Raw genomic sequence first — 20,653 nt, forward strand, 5'->3', positions numbered from 1 at the left:
TTACAATATATTCCATATCTCCCCTGCTGGCCTTTTGCTATCATCATGCATTTTACTTTTCCATACATTATAAACCTCATAATATATTATTATATTTGTATAAGTCAATAATCTTTTAAATAGATTTAAATAATAGGAAAAAAATGTATATATTTACCCAGGTAGTTACCTCTCTCAGTGGTTTTCAATCCTTTGTAAAGATTCAGACTTTCTTTTGTCTGGTATTATTGCCCATCTATATGAGTGACTTCCTTTAGCATTTTTTTATAGTGTGAATCTGCTGGTGGTAAATTCTTTCATATTTTGTATGTCTGAAAATATCTTTATTTTACCTTCATTTTTGAAAGATATTTTTGCTGAGTATGGAATTCTAGGTTGACAGTTCTTAGCTTTCAGTACTTTAAAGATGTTGCTCCTGTCTTATTTATACTGTTTCCCATTAAAATATAATGTCATGTTTATTTTAGTTCCTCTGTACATAACAGAGGAATTTTTCTCTTGCTGTTTTTAAGATTTTCTCTTTATTGTTAGCTTTAAGCAATTTTATTATGACATGCTTTGTTGTGGTTTTCTATATATTTCTGTGCTGGGGATTCATTGAACTCCTTGGATTTGTGGGTTTATAAGTTTCATCAAGTTTGGGAAGTTTCTGTCCTTTATTTCTTCAAATATTTTTTGTCTGCCCCACCCCCACTCTTCAGGCACTGCAGTTTCAGTATAAAAAGCTGCTTGTAGTTGTTCCATAGCTCACTAATGTTCTTTTCAGTTTCTTTTATTTTATTTTTTCTCTCTGTGTTTCACAGGGGACAGTTTCTATTACTATGTCTTCAAATTATTAATCTTTTCTTCCTTAATGACTAGTCTGTTGTTAATCATATCCAGTGTATTTTTCATTTCAAGCATCGTAGCTGTCACCTTGACAAGTTCATTTTGGGTCTTTTTAATATTTTCAATGTTTCCTTAATTTTTTGAAAATATGAGATATATTTATAACTGTTTTGATGTCCTTTTCTGCTAATTCTGACATCTGTGTCAGTTCTGGGTTAGTTTGATTGATTAATGAGTCTCCTCAATATTAATTGTGTTTCCCTGCCTCTGCATGCCTAGTAATCTTTGACTGAATGTCAGGCATTGTTAATTTTATCTTGTAGGATGCTGGATACTCCTGTAAGTACTTCTTCTTCTTCTTCTAGTTTTATGGAGATATAATTGACATACAGCATTGTATATGTTTAAGGTGTAAAGCAGAATATTTGACTTACGTACATCATGAAATGACTACCACAAGAAGTTTAGTGAACCTCCATCATCTCATATACACACAAAATAAAAGAAAAAAAAATCTTTTTCCTTGTGATGAGAACTCTTAGGATTTACTGTCTTAACAACTTTCACATATATAATACAGCAGTGTTAGTTATATTTATCGTGCTGTACATTACATCCATAGTACTTATTTACCTTATAATTGGAAGTTTGCCTATAAATATTCTTGAGCTTTACTCTGGAATGCAGTTAAATTACTTGGAAACAATTTGATACCTTTTTTTTTTTTTTTTTTTTTTTTTGCAGTTTTGAGGTAGTGCTCAGTCTAGGGCTAAGTATTCTCTATTACTGAGGTAAGACCCTCCTTAGTATTCCAACCAATGCCTGATAAATTGTGAGGTTTTCCTGTCTAGCTGGTGGGAACAGTCCCTGGCCCTGGCCCTGTGTGAATGTTCCCTCTCATCCTTTTGGATGGTACTTTTTACCAGCCCTGAGTAGTTTGCTCACATGCATGCATCAACCAGTACTATGTTGAACATTACAGGGGACCTTCTGCACAGCTCGGGCTCTCTCTCTCTGTGCAGCTCTCTCCCTTCTGGCACTTGGTGCAATGAACTCTAGCTGCTTTGGTCTCCCTTCACTCTCAGTTTCTTCTACTCAACTTAGGGGACCTATTGGGCTCCACCACAGTTCCCCCTCCCTGCATCATGGTCTGGAAACTTTCCAAGCAGTAAGCTGGGAAAACGGTAAGACTCACATTTACTTGTTTCCCGTTGATCAGGAATCAATGTCATTTGTTGCCTGATGACAGGGTCTTAAAAATCGTTTTTCATATAGTTTTGTCTTTTTTTTTTTTCTGGTTGTTTCAGATGGGAGGGTAAATTTAGTCCCTTTTTATTCATTTTGGCCAAAAGTGGATATTGAGTTGATCTCTATGGATTTTTCAACCCTAGTGCTCCTCTCTCCTCTTCACATTCCTCCTGCCTTGAAATTTGAGACACAGGAACATTTTACAGAATTCTAGGTAGAGATCAATATCACCTGTGTATAACCCAGAAATTGCCTAATAAAATTGTCACTAGTGAGCAGAGAAAGTTCAAATTCTGCTTTTGTTACCTTCTAGCTGTAGCTTGGATGTGTCTATGTTAGGTACTGGTCCTTATTCCTACACAGCATTCCTATAAAGAATGCTGGAGATTGTGAAAAACAGGTCTTTTCTACTGACCTATACATTTGGCTTAATCCTGAGAATTTTTAGTGCTTAACTATGAAAAATATGACATAAAGGAAAATTCAGAAATAGAAACAAACATGTTAAAAGCTCACTTCTCCCACAAACCATTGTTTATTCTCTAGTGTATGCCCTTCTATGTTTTATCCATGTTATTTTTTTTACATGATATAACAAAAATACCCATAGAGTTTTAATATTACTTTTTTTACTTAACAGGATTATTTCCTATGTGGTTGCACAGTATTTTTTGACATCTTTGTCATGTGAGTATGCTATGATTTATTTGTTTCTATATTAAAAGATTGCTTTTCCTTTTATGCTAATATAAAGAATAACTGCAGTGAATATCTTGACTTTCTTTTAGGTTATTTTCTTGGCTAAGCCCTCTGAAGTGAAATTACTAGAGTAGAGGATATAAATATTTTCTTGACTAAGCCCTCTGAAGTGAAATTACTAGAGTAGAGGATATAAATATTTTAATGGTCTTGTTACATATTGCCAAATTGCTTTCTTAAAAGATCATATCACTGTTTACCTCCACCAGCCTGAGGCCTGAGATTGTTGGTCTTACCACATCCTTGCCAGTCCTGTATATTATCACTTAAAATAGAGTATTGTGGCTAATGCAACTGGTGAAAATGACTCTTCATTGTTATTACTTGCATTTTCTTCATTTCTGCAGAAATGAGTTACATTTTCTCTTTTGTGGGCAATAGGAGTCTCACAAGCTCATTCACTGGCCCTGCCTCAGAGGAGTATGGTCACTGGCTTTCTTCCCTCTCCCCAACCCATGCATTCACTCATCAGATGCTTATTGAGCTTCTTCAGCAGGCCAGATAGTATGCTAGGCTCTGGGGATAGAATAGGGGAAGAAAGCAAAGATACAATCCCTACCCAAGGAATATACAATGTAAAGGAAGAGCTTACATGTTATCAGTATCTGGTTGGGAGTGGGAAAATCTGCCAGCCAAAGGGTTCCCAACACATTTGGAAAAAGGAGACTGTGCTTTGGTAAAGTAATAATTTGAATATTCATGAGGAACTAAGCTTAGAAAAACCTGCTAGAGGAACTTTTGATTATTCTGACCTCAGGAAGTTTAGTGGCTAAAGGACAAATCAAAAAAAGAAAGGGACAAACACAATTACATTTTAGGGACAGTTAAATAATACATTCTAATGGAAACTGTTTTCTAAATGGCTGTCACCCTGGACAGAGGAATTGTAGTTGGGGGGCAAATGGAGACAAAATAGTAAGGCCTGGGTTGAATGTGGCACATCATGAAATATTCTGGACAAACAGAGGGCAGCATGAGAGCTCTAAACTCTTGGAAGGCAAAGGAGAGGAGGCCAAGACATTGTAGGGAAGGGAAAATATGAGCGCTCAGAGATTTCTATGAGGGTTGGCTCTGCCCCTTCCCTTCTTGGAGACGAAAGTCAGCTGTGGGGCTGCATGCTGCAGCTCTAGCACCACAGCAACAACCCCACAGTAGATTCAATGCAGTGGGAAATAGAAAAACTCAAAAGGACTGAAACATTACTATTACACCATAGGATCCCTGGCCTATGATACCACTTGTTCTCAAAGTGTAACACTGCATACCATACACATATGTAGTTTGAAAAGGTAAATTTGCCCTTTTTCCCAATGAGATATATCAAAATACAGGTGAGTTCACAAAATATTTATGTATAGTTAAAAAATTAATTATAGGGACTTCCCTGGTGGCACAGTGGTTAGGAATCCACCTGCCAATGCAGGGGACATGGTTTCGAGCTCTGGTCCGGGAAGATCCCACATGCCGCGGAGCAACTAAGCCCACACACCACGACTACTGAGCCTGTGCTCTAGAGCCCGTGAGCCACAACTACTGAGGCTGTGTGCCACAACTACTGAAGCCCTTGCACCTAGAGCCCGTGCTCTGCAACAAGTGAAGCCACCGTAATGAGAAATGAGAAGCCTGTGCACCGCAACGAAGAGTAGCCCCCGCTCGCCACAACTAAAGAAAGCCCACGCGTAGCAGTGGAGACCCAACACAGCCCAAAATAAATAAATAAACAAATTAATTAATTTAAAAAATAATTATAAAGCAAATACCTATAGAAATAACCACTATCCAAGTCAAGGGATAAAAACAAAACAAAACACTGCCAGCAGCCAGTAGCCTCCTTTGTGCTCTTCCCCATCCCTTCTCCTTCCGTCTCCCCAGAGGCAACCACAGTGCTATGTACGTATTCTTAAAATAATTTAGTTTTGCATATTTTTGAACATAACAGAAATATAATCATATTGGATAGAGTCTTCTGTAAGTAGATTTTTGTTCAACATTTTGTAAGATTCCTCCATCAGGATGCATGTAGGTATTATTTGTTCATTCTCATTGCCAAACGGTATTTCATTATATAAATACATCATAACCTATTTATCTATTCTATTGTTGATGAACATTTGAGTTGTGTTCAGTTTGTCATTTGCAAAGAACACTACTCTGAACAGTCTTGTACGTATCTCTTGATGCAAAAGTGTTTCCTTAGGGAGTGGAATAGCTAGATCATAGGATATGCATGTTTTCTACTTTTCTATGTATTGCTAATTACTTGCAAAGTGGTGCCATCAATTAACACTCCTATTGGCAGCATATGATGGTTTGTGTTGCTTGAAATCTTTGCCAACATCTACTGCTGTCACATTTCAAATCATTGCCAGTTTGGCATGTATATAATGGCATCTCACTGTATTTTTAATGTAATTTCCCTAATTACGAAAGTGGTTAATCATCTTTTCATGTATTTATTGGCCACTTGGATTTCCTCTTGCGTGAGGTGCTTGAAGTCTGTGCTCATTTTTCTATTGATGTGTCTTTTTCTTACTGATTCATAGGCATTCTTTATATGTCCTTTGTACTAGTCCTTGGTTAGTTTTATGTATTACATATCTTCTCTCAATTTATGGCTTGATTTTTAACTCTACGGCACCTTCTAAAAACAGTGAAACGTCAGTTTTTTCCCTTGTGATCAGCACTTTTTGTCTCTACTTTTAAGATATCTACAATATCTAAGATATTCTACAATATCTTCTTAAAGCTTGACGGTTTTGCCTGTTGCATTTAGATCCTCCAGCTACCTGAAGTTGATTTTTGTGTATAGAGTGAAATAGGGGTCCAGTTTTACTGTTCTTCCACATAGTATATCCAACTTCTGAGGACCATTTGTTGAAAGAAAAGGTTCTGCTGATGTTCAAGTCACTCTATACCCACATGTTATATGAATCTGTCTGGGGACTTTCTATTCTGTTCTGCTGCTCTGTGTCTATCTCTGTGCCAACTCCACTCTGTCTTTATTATTAAAGCCTCATGAGCTTGATATATGATAGGGCAAGTCCTTTCATTGCTATTGTTCTTCCTTCTTTAATACACAAGCATTAGATGGTAAGGGGCTTACATTATTTTAAGCCTACAGTGGTTCATCCAGAGGAAAATCCCATTTCATGGAAAATACATGGCTCCAATAACAGGGCCAACTTCTCCATTAGGCATAGAAGTCAGTGCCTTGGGTCCACAGTACTTCTAGGGGTTCATGAAAACGTTTTAATTTCTTTTAAAATCATAAGAAATGTTTTAATTTCTTTTTGTTGAACAAAGTATTGTAGCATATAGTATTAATATATTCATCTTTATACCAACACAGTCATAAAATACAATTTTAAATACTTTAGGCATATGTGCCCAGGGCCTAAGAAAGTCATAAAGTCATATCAGGTCCTGCCTGATAGCATCTTCTTAAAATTAGTCACACGGGCAGAGTTTAGGTGGCTCATCCCTGTCCTGCCCTACAGGCTAATTTTTCCTCCTAATGGTAGATGAGCATACCATCTTCATTTGGAAAAAGAGTACACACCAGTAAGTTAACAATCCCCCAAATGCTAATTTAAAATTTAAATAAAAATGGAATTCAAATGATGTTTATTGGGAATTCCCTGGCAATCCAGTGGTTAGAACTCTGTGCTTCCACTGCAGGGGGCCACAGGTTCAATCCTGGTTGGGGAACTAAGATCCCACATGCCGCGAGGTGCAGCCAAAATAGAAAAAACAACAACAACAACAAAAAAACACCATTTATTTCCAGGCATTTGCCAGGTACTAGGGGGTATAGGGATAAACAAAATGAACTTACAGTTTCTAGCATATAAAAGAATACAGATGGTTAACAAATTATTATAATTGGGAGAATGGCACACAAAAAGAAGTATAGTAGCAAGGCTGAGCTAATTCTTAGTTGCAAAATAGGTATTGTTATTTTTAGCTGTACAAATGAGAAAACCAAGACATAGAACAATTGAGTGGCTTATCCCAAGCCTCAGCCAATATACATCAGGGGCAGTACTTGAATACCAAGACTCTGACTCCAAGTCCTGTGCAGTTTACCATCTGGTCTGAAACAGTGCTCATTCTGTAGTAGACACTCAATAAATTAGACTGGATTCAAATGAGGGAGAAACGTTGCCACTCCAGAGGATTCTACCTTTCTCTTAGAGCAGCTTTTCAATCTTTCCTCCCCAACCCCCAGCTTTATTAAGGTATATTTTACTTATCATAGAATATACCCAATTCAAGTGTACAGTTCAATGATTTCTAGTAACTTGACCAAGTGGTGCAACCATCACCATGAATCAGCTTTAGAACATTTTTGTCCCCCAGCAAGAAACCTCATGCCCACTTTCAGTTAATTTTCATTCCCAGCCCTTGCCCCAGGCAACCACTATTCTATTTCCTGTCTCTCTAAATTTGCTTTTTCTGGACATTTCATATAAATGAAATCATATAATACGTGGTCTCTTCTGTCTAGTTTCTTTCACTTAGCATAATGTTTTTGTTTTGTTCTGTTTTTTGGCCATAGCTTGAGGCATGTGGGATCTTAGTTCTCCGATCAGGGATCGAACCCAAGCCCCCTGCGGTGGAATCTCGGAGTTTCAACCACTGGGCTGCCAGGGAATTCCCAGCATAAAGTTTTTGAAGTTCATTCATGGTGTAGCATGTGTCAATAGTTTGTTCCTTATTATTGCTGCATGGTATTCCATTGTATGGATACACAATTTTGTCTATCCATTCACGAGTAGATTGACATTTAGGTTGTTTCCAGTTTTCGACTGTAATGAATAATGCTGCTATATGAACATTTGTATATAAGTTTTTGTGAGGACACGTGCCTTTATTTCTCCTGGGGAGATAGAATTAATATCTTATTATGGTTTTGATTTGTATTTCCCTAACCGCTAATGATGTTGAGCATCTTTTCATGTGATTATTGGCCATTTGTGTATGTTCTCTGAAGAAATCTCTATTCCAAATCTTTTGCCCATGTTTTGATTGGATGGTCATCTTATGACTGAGTTGTAAGAGTTCTTTGTAAATTCTGGATACAAATCCTTTATTAAATATGTGTTTTGCAAGTATTTTTCTAGTCCATCATTGTCTTTTCATTTTCTTAATGTTGCTTTTTGAAGTGTAAAAGTTTTGAATTTTGATGAGGTCAATGAAATTCACTGACAAAAAGACAGTCTGTTCAATAGATGGTGCTGGGACAATTGGATATCCACATGCAAAAAGATGAATTTAGATGCTCACCTCACACCACACACAAAAATTAACTCAGCATGACTCACAGACTTTAATGCAAGAGATAAAACAATAAAACTTTTAGACAAAAAACGTGGAAGAGAAACTTTCAAGATCTTGGGTTAGGCAAAGGTTTTTTTCATCTATTCCTTTTTTCTTTCCCCCCCTTTTTTTTTTGTCCATGCCACGCAGCTTCTGGGATCTTAGTTCCCTGACCAGGGACTGAACCTGGCACTCGGCAGTGAAAGTGTGGAGTCCCAACCACTGGACCACCAAGGAATTCCCGTTTTTTCATCTGTTCTTGAATTCTTGTCCTTATTAAACACAATAAATGTACGTGTATATGTTTGTATGTGGTATGTCTGTGTAATGTAGGTAGATAACTATGTAGCCACCTTCAGTCAAAATCATAAAATATTTTACCAGGATTGTTGGCTAAAATTTGAATTATCAATCACACAAATATGTTGAAAGAAAATATGCAAAAAATAAGTGGCAAGCCAGCTAGAACAGAACATCCAGAGCTTGGCAGTTGGAATGTGAGACAAAGCTGTGCAAATAGTAAATTAATCCCCTCTTCAAATACTTTGCAACATGTGTACCTACATTTCAGGCTAAGAAATGTTGATTACAGGCAGTCACTGATTGTAGATTAAGAAGGGTACAATCTCCTACAGGAGGGTGAATCTATCTGCTAAAAAGATGCTGCATACTCTAATGTTTGCAATGATATAATAGGCTAAGGTAAAATTCTTACAGTTTATTACTTTCAAAATACATAGGAAAATTATTACTGAAGATTCCATAATTTGTCAAGAAGAAAGTTTTAGACACAAAGCTTTACTTTTAAAGGCACTATCTTCTATTAAATTCTCTGGATTGCACCTAAAATTAATAGGTAATTTCATGGTCAAATTACCATTCTCACCCCAACAAGGGATACACAAGAATACTGGCATAGCACTTGGCCACTTGTGTCCACTGTGAGTCAGTCAGTGTCTTGCCTGTGTCCCTTCGTGGCAACTAAAGGAGGCTTTGCTAAGCCTGAATCTTGAATTCCTCTATTCAGAGCAATATTCATTTTCAAAATATATTTCTGCATAATCAAAACTGCTTATTAACATTTCATTACTTCTTATTAACAATTCAGTATCTTTTCATTTTTTTCAGGTACAACTGGTTATTTTTATATATTCACCTCTCCCTCTTAGAAAAGGTAACATGTTTTATCATTCTTTTATCCCTTATATGAGTGGTTTTTAAGTCATTGGAGCCAGTAGTCAAGTACTGGAACCCTGCCTTACAGCCTCTGACAAGGGTCTGAGAACACAATAAACACTTGGTAATTTTTGTTGGAATGAAGTAAATATTCATTACTAATACTGTAGTTTTTAAATTGCATTTCATTAGCCCCAAGTTCTAATGGCAGAAAATATACTACAGAATCAATCAAATTCTAGGAGAGACATCACTGTAATGAAAGCTAATCTTTCAATGCCAAGAGCCCAATGCCAATTTTTTCTTTCTTCAATACCTAGTGACATGATGTTCTCTCATTTATTCTAAACGAGAATTTAGAATATTCTCTTTCCTCTTAATTTACAGCCTCTATGTAAATCTCTTGAGCAGTTTAAAAGTTAGATTTCTAAAATCCAGGATGAAGTGGATTTAGCTGAGTACAGACACATAGCAAGAAGTGCCCCAGATAAAGTTAGCTTTATTATCACTACAGTTGTTGTTAACATAGTCTAATAATCACTTCCATCTTGAAAATAAGTGCAAACGATTTACCAGCTCATTAAAATTTGACATAAATTTGGAAGAGGATGCTAAGTAGTGAAATGAATAAAGACACCTTTTTCTCCAACTTGTTGTGTTTGAGTGGATACTGGCAAAGCACATATGCTATGAAGTTTGTGGGTAAAATAGCACTTCTCAAAAAACAAGTGAACTGAAAAAAAAATTCACAAATTCTTTTAAAATACTTTTCTTCTTGCCTAAGATATAACCTAGACTGGTTCTGAGTAATTTTCTCAAATACTATCTGCAGTGATCTTTTCAGTTACAGCCCTCCAGGCTTTCAGCCACCTGGAAACATTAAGTCTCCCTGGAGTCTTATCCTGACCTGAGTTCAGGCCTCTATACTGGAGGAATTTTCAGAAGCTTTAGACTAGTAACTTACCTGCTCAGTATCAGATCAGCCACTCTGCTGATCCAGCTCTGATACTGTAACCTAGTTTCAGGCACTAAAATTTTATCTGGTTATTTGTAACCAAGCTCCTATCTTGTACCACCTGAAACTAGGTCCTAGATTCTTCCGCTGTGATCCTTCATCCTACTTTGGGACTTTACTTTGTATCCAAGTTGGTGTAATACTCCCTATACCGTTGAGCAAGCCTAGTTAGAGCCCTACTGTAGAATTCCAGTCTTCATGAATATGTCCCCAATACATGCCACCTGATGGCTATGATGCAGACTTCTCTCACATCTGTGTTTCTACTTATTGCCTCCTGTCAGACTCCTCTAGAAACAGGCCCTATGCTTGAACTAAATTCCCCACCAACTGTCAGTTCCTTTTTCCATGCCTTGCCTAGCATTGGCAGGGCTGTCGGGATTTTGGGTCCTGCTCCTCCACAGACTGATCCATCTCAATGCTGAGTTCTAATTCTAATAGTAACTCAATACCGCTATTGAAAAATAGGTCTGTTCAAACCAGCCAACAGTAAGTTTAAAATGCCTCATTAAATATACATCTGCCGCTTGAAATTCCAAAAGAAAATACCCAATACCTGTCTGAATGAATCCTGATTTGTATCCATTAGCTGTGCCATTTTCTGGGGCCACGGTTGACGACACTGAAGAGTTTGGTTTAATAGAGTGGCAAATGGTAGAGGATTGTCGGCTTCTACACTCTAGAAAGGAGTAAGAATCACATTATGTAAGGAAAACAATATTCTGTTAAAACAGGTGAGGGAGACACAATCCATAAAATCTCTAAAATAAGCTGCTGTTCCTCAAGTGGCAGCACGTTCTTTAACAGAGATCCCCCTTCCCCAACCTTGACTCCAATAGAATGTTCAAGCTGGTGAACACAATTCGTCTTCCTAGAGCCAAATGTAATGTTTGGAGGGCAAAGATATAGTTACAAAGAACAATTAGACATTTGTTCCTCACAGACTAGTTCCCAGGAGAAAAATTACTCATAACCTATATAGTCATGTTAGTTTCATGGGTAATACTGAGGTTAAAATATCAATAATTTATAAAAACCAAATAAGCTTTCAAGCACCAGTTAACCTTCTGTCCAGTATTGATTTACATGTAGAATAGTAATCTAGAGTCCTTCTAGGCTGCCTTCAACCCTCTCTACTCAACCTTAATTTACGTCCAGAAACAGAAGCAAAGAAAATATTATACACAGAGGAGAAAAATTAGAAATTCTCAAATTCTTATTATTCTCAGTTCTTATTAGAGGAAATAGGTAGACAATATTCAAGGTACTTACTGATCATACAAAACTAAGCTTCATTTTAAATGAGCCAATATTACTTGATGCTTTGGTGTAATATTTTAATAATACTTTGTACTGATTCTGGTAGATAGCAAATACTGTGACAACCTGTGTCACAGGTTTTCGGGGCTCTAACTTCCAACCAAATTATACTATATGTTGTACTATATTAGTCTTTAAAGGTAACATGTGAAAAAGAAACATAAATGGTTGTAAATGACAAAGTTAATTATAGTGGGTCCTTTAGAGAATTTCCAAGTTTATTGGATACATGCAAAAGTTAGAGGCAGTTTTCTATAACCTTCTATCTATGTTGTTCCTTGAAGAGCTACTGTATTTTGACTGAAAAGGATATCTCCATGTTATGTATATTATATGCAAATATGTAGTTTGATAGGTATGTACATATATACAATTCCAATTCCAAAACAGAATGACTATAAATGTGAGGCTCCAGAAGCCACCCAGGATCATTATATCACAAACTATTTCACAAATGTTATTATTTACCAGAAAGGTGAATTGTCACTGAGCACTAAATAAGAACTTAAAAATATTTTATGCAACCAAAACAAAAGTTAAAAAAAGGCAATCAAAAGGCAGGGAGGCGATACCTATCCTATTTTTACTCTTTTATTAGGGTTCATGACATTTAAAATGATTTTTCTAGAGGAAAAGTCTTTAGACTTTATCAGGATAAAGAGTTATCTATAATTTACCACGCTTACGATTTAGTGGTCACAGCACTAATCACAGTCCTGATGATCCCTAGCTCAGAACATGCAGCCATTTCCTAAGGAGTTATATAATCTCTCCTCAGATGCAACCAGGAGTCATTATGGTGAGATTCGGAAACGAATCTTCAGCTGTAATTTGGATTTACTATGCTATTTTTCATGGTCAGGCCAAAATCTTTCACAAACAACAAATAGAAATATTAAAGACAATTATTTTATTGTCTTTAACAATATAATAATATTAATAATGGAGGGGAAATCTCAGCATCTAAGAAACTGCTCAAAAGAATAAGAAGTCCCACTGCATTAAACAATGTACAGAACTTGTGGCAACTCCTATCAACCACAAGATGATGTGACATTTCAACTGGATTCATTTTCAAAAATAAGTTTAAGTTCTTCCTAACTGAAGAGAAACAAAACTTTGTCAACCTAATACTGCCTTTTCCCAGGTATGATGAAGAGAGCATTATTTATTCCAAAGTTTGCTTAGTTCTAATAGAAAAATGAAGACTCAAGAATTACCAAAGACCCTAAATAAAGTAGAAAGAGCATCTGACCAGGAAACTGACACTTTGAAGTCCCCTCTAAATGACAGAAGAGCTAGAAAGAGCCCATTTTTCCCTGAGAGCTGTATTCCATACCCCTAAGTGACAAATACAAGGAGAAATACCCTTTCCCAAATTTCAATAGTTTCTGTTAAAAACAAAAAGGAGCAAGTCAAATAACCTGCCAGAGGGCCTTACATTTTTGGATTGTCTTCTGAACTTGGGATATTTATCTATTCCACACCTGGATTCTGAACCCAGTATGGGTCACTTGTCAATACTATCGTAACATCCACATTCCCTTCCCGTTCCCTCCCAGAAGTTGACGCTACCTTTCCAGCAGATAAGAGGTCCCTTCGACAGTACACCCTGGGAGCTTCTGACTAGGTAGTACTTTAAGTGCTTCTGCTTCTTTGGCTGGGTGGTGAGCTTCAAGTTTATGTGGTTGGAAAATTCCGTGAAATACCGAAATCCTCTTTCTCCACAGCCGATACAGTTTCCAGAAAACCCTAAAAGGAAGAAAAACAAAGTTACTGGTGGCCTTGTATGTTGTTACAATACTTTCACATATAAAAAACACAGAAATATTCACTCTTTGGCTTGACAACTTCTTAATTTTGATGAAATAATTCAAAGGAAAAAAAAACGTACAACAATTTAGCAGTTATTTTATAACAGTGAAAGACTGAAAATAATTTTTAAATGCTCTAAAAGGATAATGGTTAAGGAAATAGAATAGATAGTATCATATGATAGAATTTATATAGTTAACATAAAAAATTCTGGTCCTAGAGATATCTATTATTTCTTCCTTACATATTCCCTTCTTAACCTACTGGCTCTGGTTCTCCACCCAACCCACCATGTGGACTTAACTCCATAGGCACAATTGATTAGACTGTGGATCAACATTTGACCCAATCTAGGATAGTCAGAGTCTCTCTCCTGGAATGCTGAAATAAATACAAAAAGAATCAGTCAGATGGTACTGGACTCTGGATATGTAAGGTTTTGTAAAACTGGAACCCAAGTCAGGGCTATGCCATGTAGGGTGTGGGAGAGAGCAAACTGAGAATTGTGAAGACGAAGCTGGTCTCCAGATAGGAGAGCACGAACAGAGATGTATAAACTCAGGGCATTGTCAGCTTCCTAGTTTCTATGAGATCTAGGGAACACAAGTTCCCTAAGGGTCCCATTTCCTCTCTGTTCAACCCCTCTTTATTCAAACTAGCTCATTATTCCTTAGACTTAACATCCAAACAATTCTCACTCAGATTAATCAAACAAAATAAGACTTTCAGTGATCTTCTTGGAACAGAGGACATGCCAAGAAGAAGAAATGGAGAAGGCTGGGAGGATGAGAGGTCATGCTTTGCTTGATTGGAAATCAACTTTTCAATCTCCCTTATTACACAGAAGAAAAGTGGACAGTAAGAGAGTGAGTTCTTCTGGTTGTGAGTTATGAGGACATAACATATGTATGGTCATATTGGCAAATAAGGGCATTCAAAATTTCATAAACACAATATCTCTATATACAAATAACTAAATGAAAATAAATTCACTTATGGAATAATACACTCTTTTAAAACCACCAAACCAACCTGTTTTATAATTAACAAAGATATATAAGGAGAGTAGAGAAAGACCATGAGGATTAAAGACAAAATATCTCACAATGTCCCAATCTCAGGATGCTGACAATTCAGAACATTTAGAAATGGGCATTCCAATTTATTATTATTTATTCAATAATTTTTTATTGAGCACCTACCTATATGCCAAGCATTTTGCTAAACACTGGAAAAACAGTGGTGAACAAGAGATAGTCCCAACTTCTGGTCAGTTACATAAAATTAGTAATTCTATATAATTAGCTTATTACCATCATTTTATAGAAATATAAACATCAATATAATCATAAATTATTTAAAACATATTCAGAGATGGATTGCATTTGAGAGCATTTGGCTATTTGTCTAATACCTTGGAGCTGTAGGCCAAAAAAAGAAAGATGTCAATGACTGCCTAGTTTACCAAATTTCTAAAGCCAACCATCCATCTAACTATCCACCCATCCACCCGTCCACGCATCCATGAATGCATGCATCCATCCACTAATCCATGCATCTATCCACCTGTCCGTCCATCCATCCAACAAATATCTGTACTCTACTATGTGCTAGGCACTATTTCAGGTACCAGGTTTTTAGCATTGAACAAGGAAAACAAAACCACTGCCTCCACAGAACTTACTTTCTGATGTGATCATTATGCCTTGATAGAAAATTGGCTGACCTATGAGGCAGATGCAACATACCCAAAACACAATAAAACTAAGAACCTTCATCTGAAATAGAGACAGTGCCAAAAAATGAGGCTTATCTGATAGGTCCAAGTAGTTCATCAAAGATTAACATGAGAATTAGAATTAACAAATTACTGGGGTTAGATTTTATCTTTTCCTCTACCTGTTTTCTGAGGTGAAAAGCAAGACTTGAGTATGAAGAGGGAGAAAAGCAATGGATCTGGATAATCTTCAAAGAAGAGAAACTTCACATTAATGATGAGAATTAACAATATAAAAGAGTAAGAACTTTAGCGTCCATTTTTAAAACTCTGTATAGTTTTCTGTATTAACTTTGGTTCAAGAGAGATTTTATCTGCTCAAAGTTCTTGCTGTCACTATCACAATAAATAATATCTCTTACAGCCAAATTAGCTTTCTAGTTTTTCTAGCAATCAGGTCTTCGAATTGCATGGCAGATTTGGGGCATATGTGTGGCCAAGTGATTAATTTATTTTAAAATCAATTCCCCCACAGTCTTTGGAATCTGCATAATTTATATACAAATTTAGACAAATTGATATTGGAGTCCACAGGGATTCTAGAATATTTTAAGCTTAAAAAATTTTCCCACTATATCTTTTTAAACTTTTATTTGGTTTTTTTTTTTTTGGCCACACCGTGCGGCTTGTCAGATCTTAGTTTCCCAACCAGGGATCGGACCCAGACGCTCCTCAGTGAAAGCGCGGAGTCCTAACCACTGGACCACCAGGGAATTCCCTCCACTACATCTTAATGCATACTAAAATCAACCATCATAAGTAAGAACTGTTAGATGAATATTAACTTTTTGACAATAGAGTAATGAACATATAAAAATCTCATTGTGCTTGTTCAAGAGAAAACTTTTACCATTTTACTGTACTACACTTTCACTTGGAGAAGTGGTTAATAAAAAATTATTAACAAAGTTCCATGTCTATAAGGGTATTTAATAAATATGACAGAATGGCAGAATAATTACCATTTAAAGAGCAAGTACTATATGCCAGGCACTGTGCTATTGGGTACCTTATAAACATGATCTGTTTGATCTTTATAATCCTGCCAGGTGGGCATTATTGGCTCCTTTATATAGATGAGGAATCTGAGACTTCAAGAAGATAAGTAGCTTGCCCAAGTTCTTAAAGTGCTAACTAGAAAATCTGGGATTTAAACCCAGTTCCAATTCCAAAGCCCATGCTCTTTGGTTTCATATTCCCAATTACAAAGGATTATAAAATCTATTATTCTGATGGTGTTTTCTGTGTGAGTCCCATGATGTATTCTAAGAGGATTCCTCTAGTCATGAAGAATCATTTAGCAAAAAGACATCATAAGAGATTTTTCTATGTCTTCAGTCAGAGCCACATATGAACTGTTCCATTCGATAAAACTTTCATGCTTTTAAAGTGCTAAAAAGAAGTTTCCCAAAGTTTTTCTACCAGAGCCAACTAGGTTCTTAGCTCTGTGATGCAAAAGACTATGTCTTATCATTAGTGTGCCCACATATCATAACCTAACATGATTTTTGGAACAAATACTGTTGAACAAATGAATGAACAACGAATCCTTGGATCTTCTTTGCTAATTTAGTCCAATGTATAAACTTTACCGTTAGGTGTCTATATTAAACGATCTGCTCAATTTCACTGAAAGAAAAACAATGGATATTTTAACAAATGAGAGCCTATGAAAATGAAAATTACCACTTCTTTTCCTATGAACCAAGAGAAGGCTTTGAACTGTAGTTTAAGGAACGTTTATTAACCATGTGCAGGATCACTTTCTGACTCAAGATATTGATCTATGTATTTCTAGACTTTCTGATGATGCTTTATAACTAGGAAGAATGCATCAAGCTAAACAAACACACAGTTCACTGTAAATACAATTCTTGAATTCTTTGCCCTCTTCTTTCTTCTTCATTTTTACTGATATTCGTGCTGAGGACATGTATTTGATTCTATCTACAGTAACAAACTGAGAAACAAAAGCAACTCCAGAGAAACACAGCAGCAAAAAAAAATAACAAACCTCACATGCCCTCTTCTTTCTCTTTCTTTCTTTCTTTCTTGCTTTCTTTCTTTCTTTCTTCCTTCCTTCCTTCCTTCCTTCCTTCTTTCTTTCTTTCTTTCTTTCCTTCCTTCCTTCCTCCCTCCCTCCCTCCTTCCCTTCCTTCCTTTCTTTCTTTTTCTTTAGGCCACGCCACATGGCAGGCATGCGGGATTTTAGTTCCCCAACCAGGGATCGAACCTGTGCCCCCTGCAGTGGAAGTGAAGAATCTTAACCACTGGGCTGCCAGGGAAGTCCTTACATGCCCTCTTATTTGCCTTTTTAATTATTAAAAGTTAATTTAAGGGGTTTGAATCAAGATAGCAGAGTAAGAGGATGTGTAGCTCACCTCCCCCATGAACACATCAAAAATACATCTACATGTGGAACAATTATCACTGAAAACTAACTGGAAACTGGCAGGACTCCTGTACAACCAAGGCTGTAGCGATCAGGTCGAGACCTGTGCCCATAGAAGAAGACTCAGAGAAAAATAGAGATTATGCGGGTGGACGCCCACCCTGTGGAGTGAGTGGTCTGAGCCACAGATTGAGTGCCCCAGTCCTGGGGTTTTATGTGGAGGAGACAATGCCACTTGGCTGGTTGGAGGGCCACTGAGACAAACAGGAGGGCTGAGGGAAGCCTAGACTACGCTCATGAGGAGTGTGCACGCTGGCTTGCCCCCAGGCAAGGTGGAGAGAGGTCTGCTCTAGCAGCTGCCGGGTTTCTCACAACCTCCTTGCCAGGTACCCCAGTCCAAGCGGAGCGAAAGCTCTGGTGCTGCTCACTCCATGTCACAGTGTGGGATGTAGAGGTGACCTGGTGCCACAGCAGCGTCTGAGTGGGTAGGTAGCAGCCATCGCTTACTCAAGCAGCACGTCAGAAGTGTTTCAGATCTCTGACGCAGCTGTTCCACCATAGCCCATCCCCTGATACACACTGAGACTCCATGTGGGTCCCACTTGCACTGCAGAGCCTGGGGGCAGTGATCGGCTGTGAGGGACAAAGGGGACTTGCCCCAGAGGCTGCATTTGAGTGGAGCGGCAGGTAACTGCACAGGCAGTGCATCAGACCTCTGTCTGTGGCCGACATGAGCCAAGAGCCTGCACAGGCCCCACTTGCTTCAGCCCTCCACCCCTCTGGGGCGGAAAGGAGGGGTGGAGAGGAGAGGAAAAAACACACACTTACAGGGAAAAGAGCCAGCATGAACCCGACCCTCAGGGCTTCTGCTCCAGCAACTTGGGGTCAGACTCTGCCCCCGATACAGTGGTGATGGCCACCAAGCAGAGGGGAAGCCCTGTCTCACACCCAACTTCAGCTCTAGCCACTCCATCTCCAGCCCCACCTCCTACCTATGTGACAGCTGCCAGCACTCGCTGAGGAAGGCTGTGACTTGCATCCACATCAAATCCAGCTCTCCCAGCAAAGGCATAGGCCACATGCCGTCTGTATAGGGATGCTCCCACATAAGGACACCCCTTCAAGACTGAAATAAGTAACTGTTTCACCTGAATTCATAGAGGCAGGGAAAGCTGAGCAAAACAAAAAGACAGAGGAACTACTCTCAATTGAAAGAGCAAGAGTAAACCCCTGAAAAAATAAACAACAAGACAGAAATAAACAATTTACCAGATAAAGAATTCAAAGCATTGGCAACAAAAATATTAACTGAATTAGGGAAAAGAATTGATGCACACAGTAAACACTTTAACAAGGAACTAGAAAATATAAAAAAGACCCAATCAGAAATAAAGAACTCAATAGCTGAAATAAAAAACACACTAGAAGGAATGAATAGGAGACTAAGATACAGAAGAATGCATAAGTGATCTGGAAGATAGAGTAATGGAAATCACACAATCAGAACAGCAAAAAAGAAAAAATTTAAAAAATGAAAACAATTTAAGAGATCTCTAGGATATAATTAAGCATACCAACATTGTCATTATAGGGGTCCCAGAAGGAGAAGAGAGAAGGGGATCAAAAATGTATTTGAGTTAATTATGACAAAACTTCTCAAACCTGAAGATGGAAACAGATATCCAGCTTCAGGAAGCACAGAGAGTCCAAAAAGCAATGAACCCAAACAGACCCACAGCAAGACATGTAATTAATATGACAAAAGTTAAAGATAGAGAATTCTAAAAGCAGCAAGAGAAAAACAAAGAGTCATATACAAGGGAATCCTCATAAGGCTGTCAGATGATTTCTCTGTAGAAACTTCACAGGCCAGAAGGAAGTGGCATAATATATTCAAAGTGCTGAAAGGGAAAAACCTGCAACCTAGGATACCAGCAAGAATATCATTTGGAATAGAAGGAGAGATAAAGAACTGCTTAGACAAGCAAAAACTAAAAGAGTTTGTCAATTCTGAACCTACCCTAAAAGAAATGTTAAAGTGTTTTCTCAAGTAGAAAAGAAGTAAAAATCTATAGAAAATGGAAAATCCCACTAGGAAAGGCAAATATATAGTAAGAACTGAGGATCAACCACTTAAATAAGCCAATACAAAGATTAAAAGACAAAAAATTGTAAAAACTGTAACTACAATAAATGGTTAAGGGATAAACACATGAAGATGTAAAATATCACATTAAAAACACAAAATGTGTAGGAGGGGGGTAAAAAAAGTAGATCTTTTAGAATATGTTTGAATTTAAATGATGACCAGTTTAAAACAGTAGATATACTTATAGGTCAACATATATGAACCCAGTGGTAACCACAAATCAGAAACCTACTAGAGATAAACAAAAACTGAAAAGAAAGGAACTACTGAAGAAAATCATCAAACCACAAGGGAAGAAACAAAAGGAAGAAGAAATGAACAGAGAAGAACTGTAAAAACAACCAGAAAACAAGTAATAAAATGGCCATAAGTACATAACTATCAATAGTTACTTTGAATGTCAATGGACTAAATGCTCCAGTCAAAAGACATAGGGTAAAAAAATAATAATAACAAGAGCCAAACTTATAGTAATAGAGAGTAGAATGGTGGTTACCAGAGGCTAGGATGTGGGGGGAAAGGGCAGATTAAAAAAATAAGGAAAAATGGTGGTTGTCAGGGGTTAGAGGGAGGGGGTAATGGGGAGTTAGTGCTTAATGGGTACAGAGTTTCAGTTTTGCAGGATGGAAAGAGTTCTGTGGTTGGATGGTGTTGATGCTTGCACAGCAAGATGAATGTACTTAATACCACTGAACTGTACACTTAAAATGGTTAAGGTGGTACATTTTATGTTATGTGTATTTTACCACAATAAAAAATTGGACACACAGAAAAGACATAGGGTGACTGACTGGATTAAAAAATAAGACCTTTTTATATGCTGCTTACAAGAGACTCATTTCAGAGCTAAAGACA

General features: G+C 37.3%; 1 protein-coding gene across 3 annotated transcripts in view; it reads right to left on the reverse strand.

Moving 5' to 3' along the window:
* Positions 1-20,653, reverse strand: part of GREB1L (GREB1 like retinoic acid receptor coactivator) — a 118,905-nt gene that overhangs the window by 84,569 nt on the left and 13,683 nt on the right. For all 3 annotated transcript variants that reach the window (XM_065889720.1, XM_065889719.1, XM_065889718.1), the window contains exons 4-5: positions 13,241-13,417; positions 10,902-11,024 (exon numbers count right to left, since the gene is read on the reverse strand). In XM_065889720.1, the coding sequence (XP_065745792.1) occupies positions 10,902-11,024; positions 13,241-13,417 (300 nt within the window). The remainder of the gene's footprint in view (positions 1-10,901; positions 11,025-13,240; positions 13,418-20,653) is intronic.

The sequence above is a fragment of the Phocoena phocoena genome, chromosome 13 (assembly GCF_963924675.1).
Source record: "Phocoena phocoena chromosome 13, mPhoPho1.1, whole genome shotgun sequence".
NCBI classification, from domain to species: Eukaryota; Metazoa; Chordata; class Mammalia; order Artiodactyla; family Phocoenidae; genus Phocoena; species Phocoena phocoena.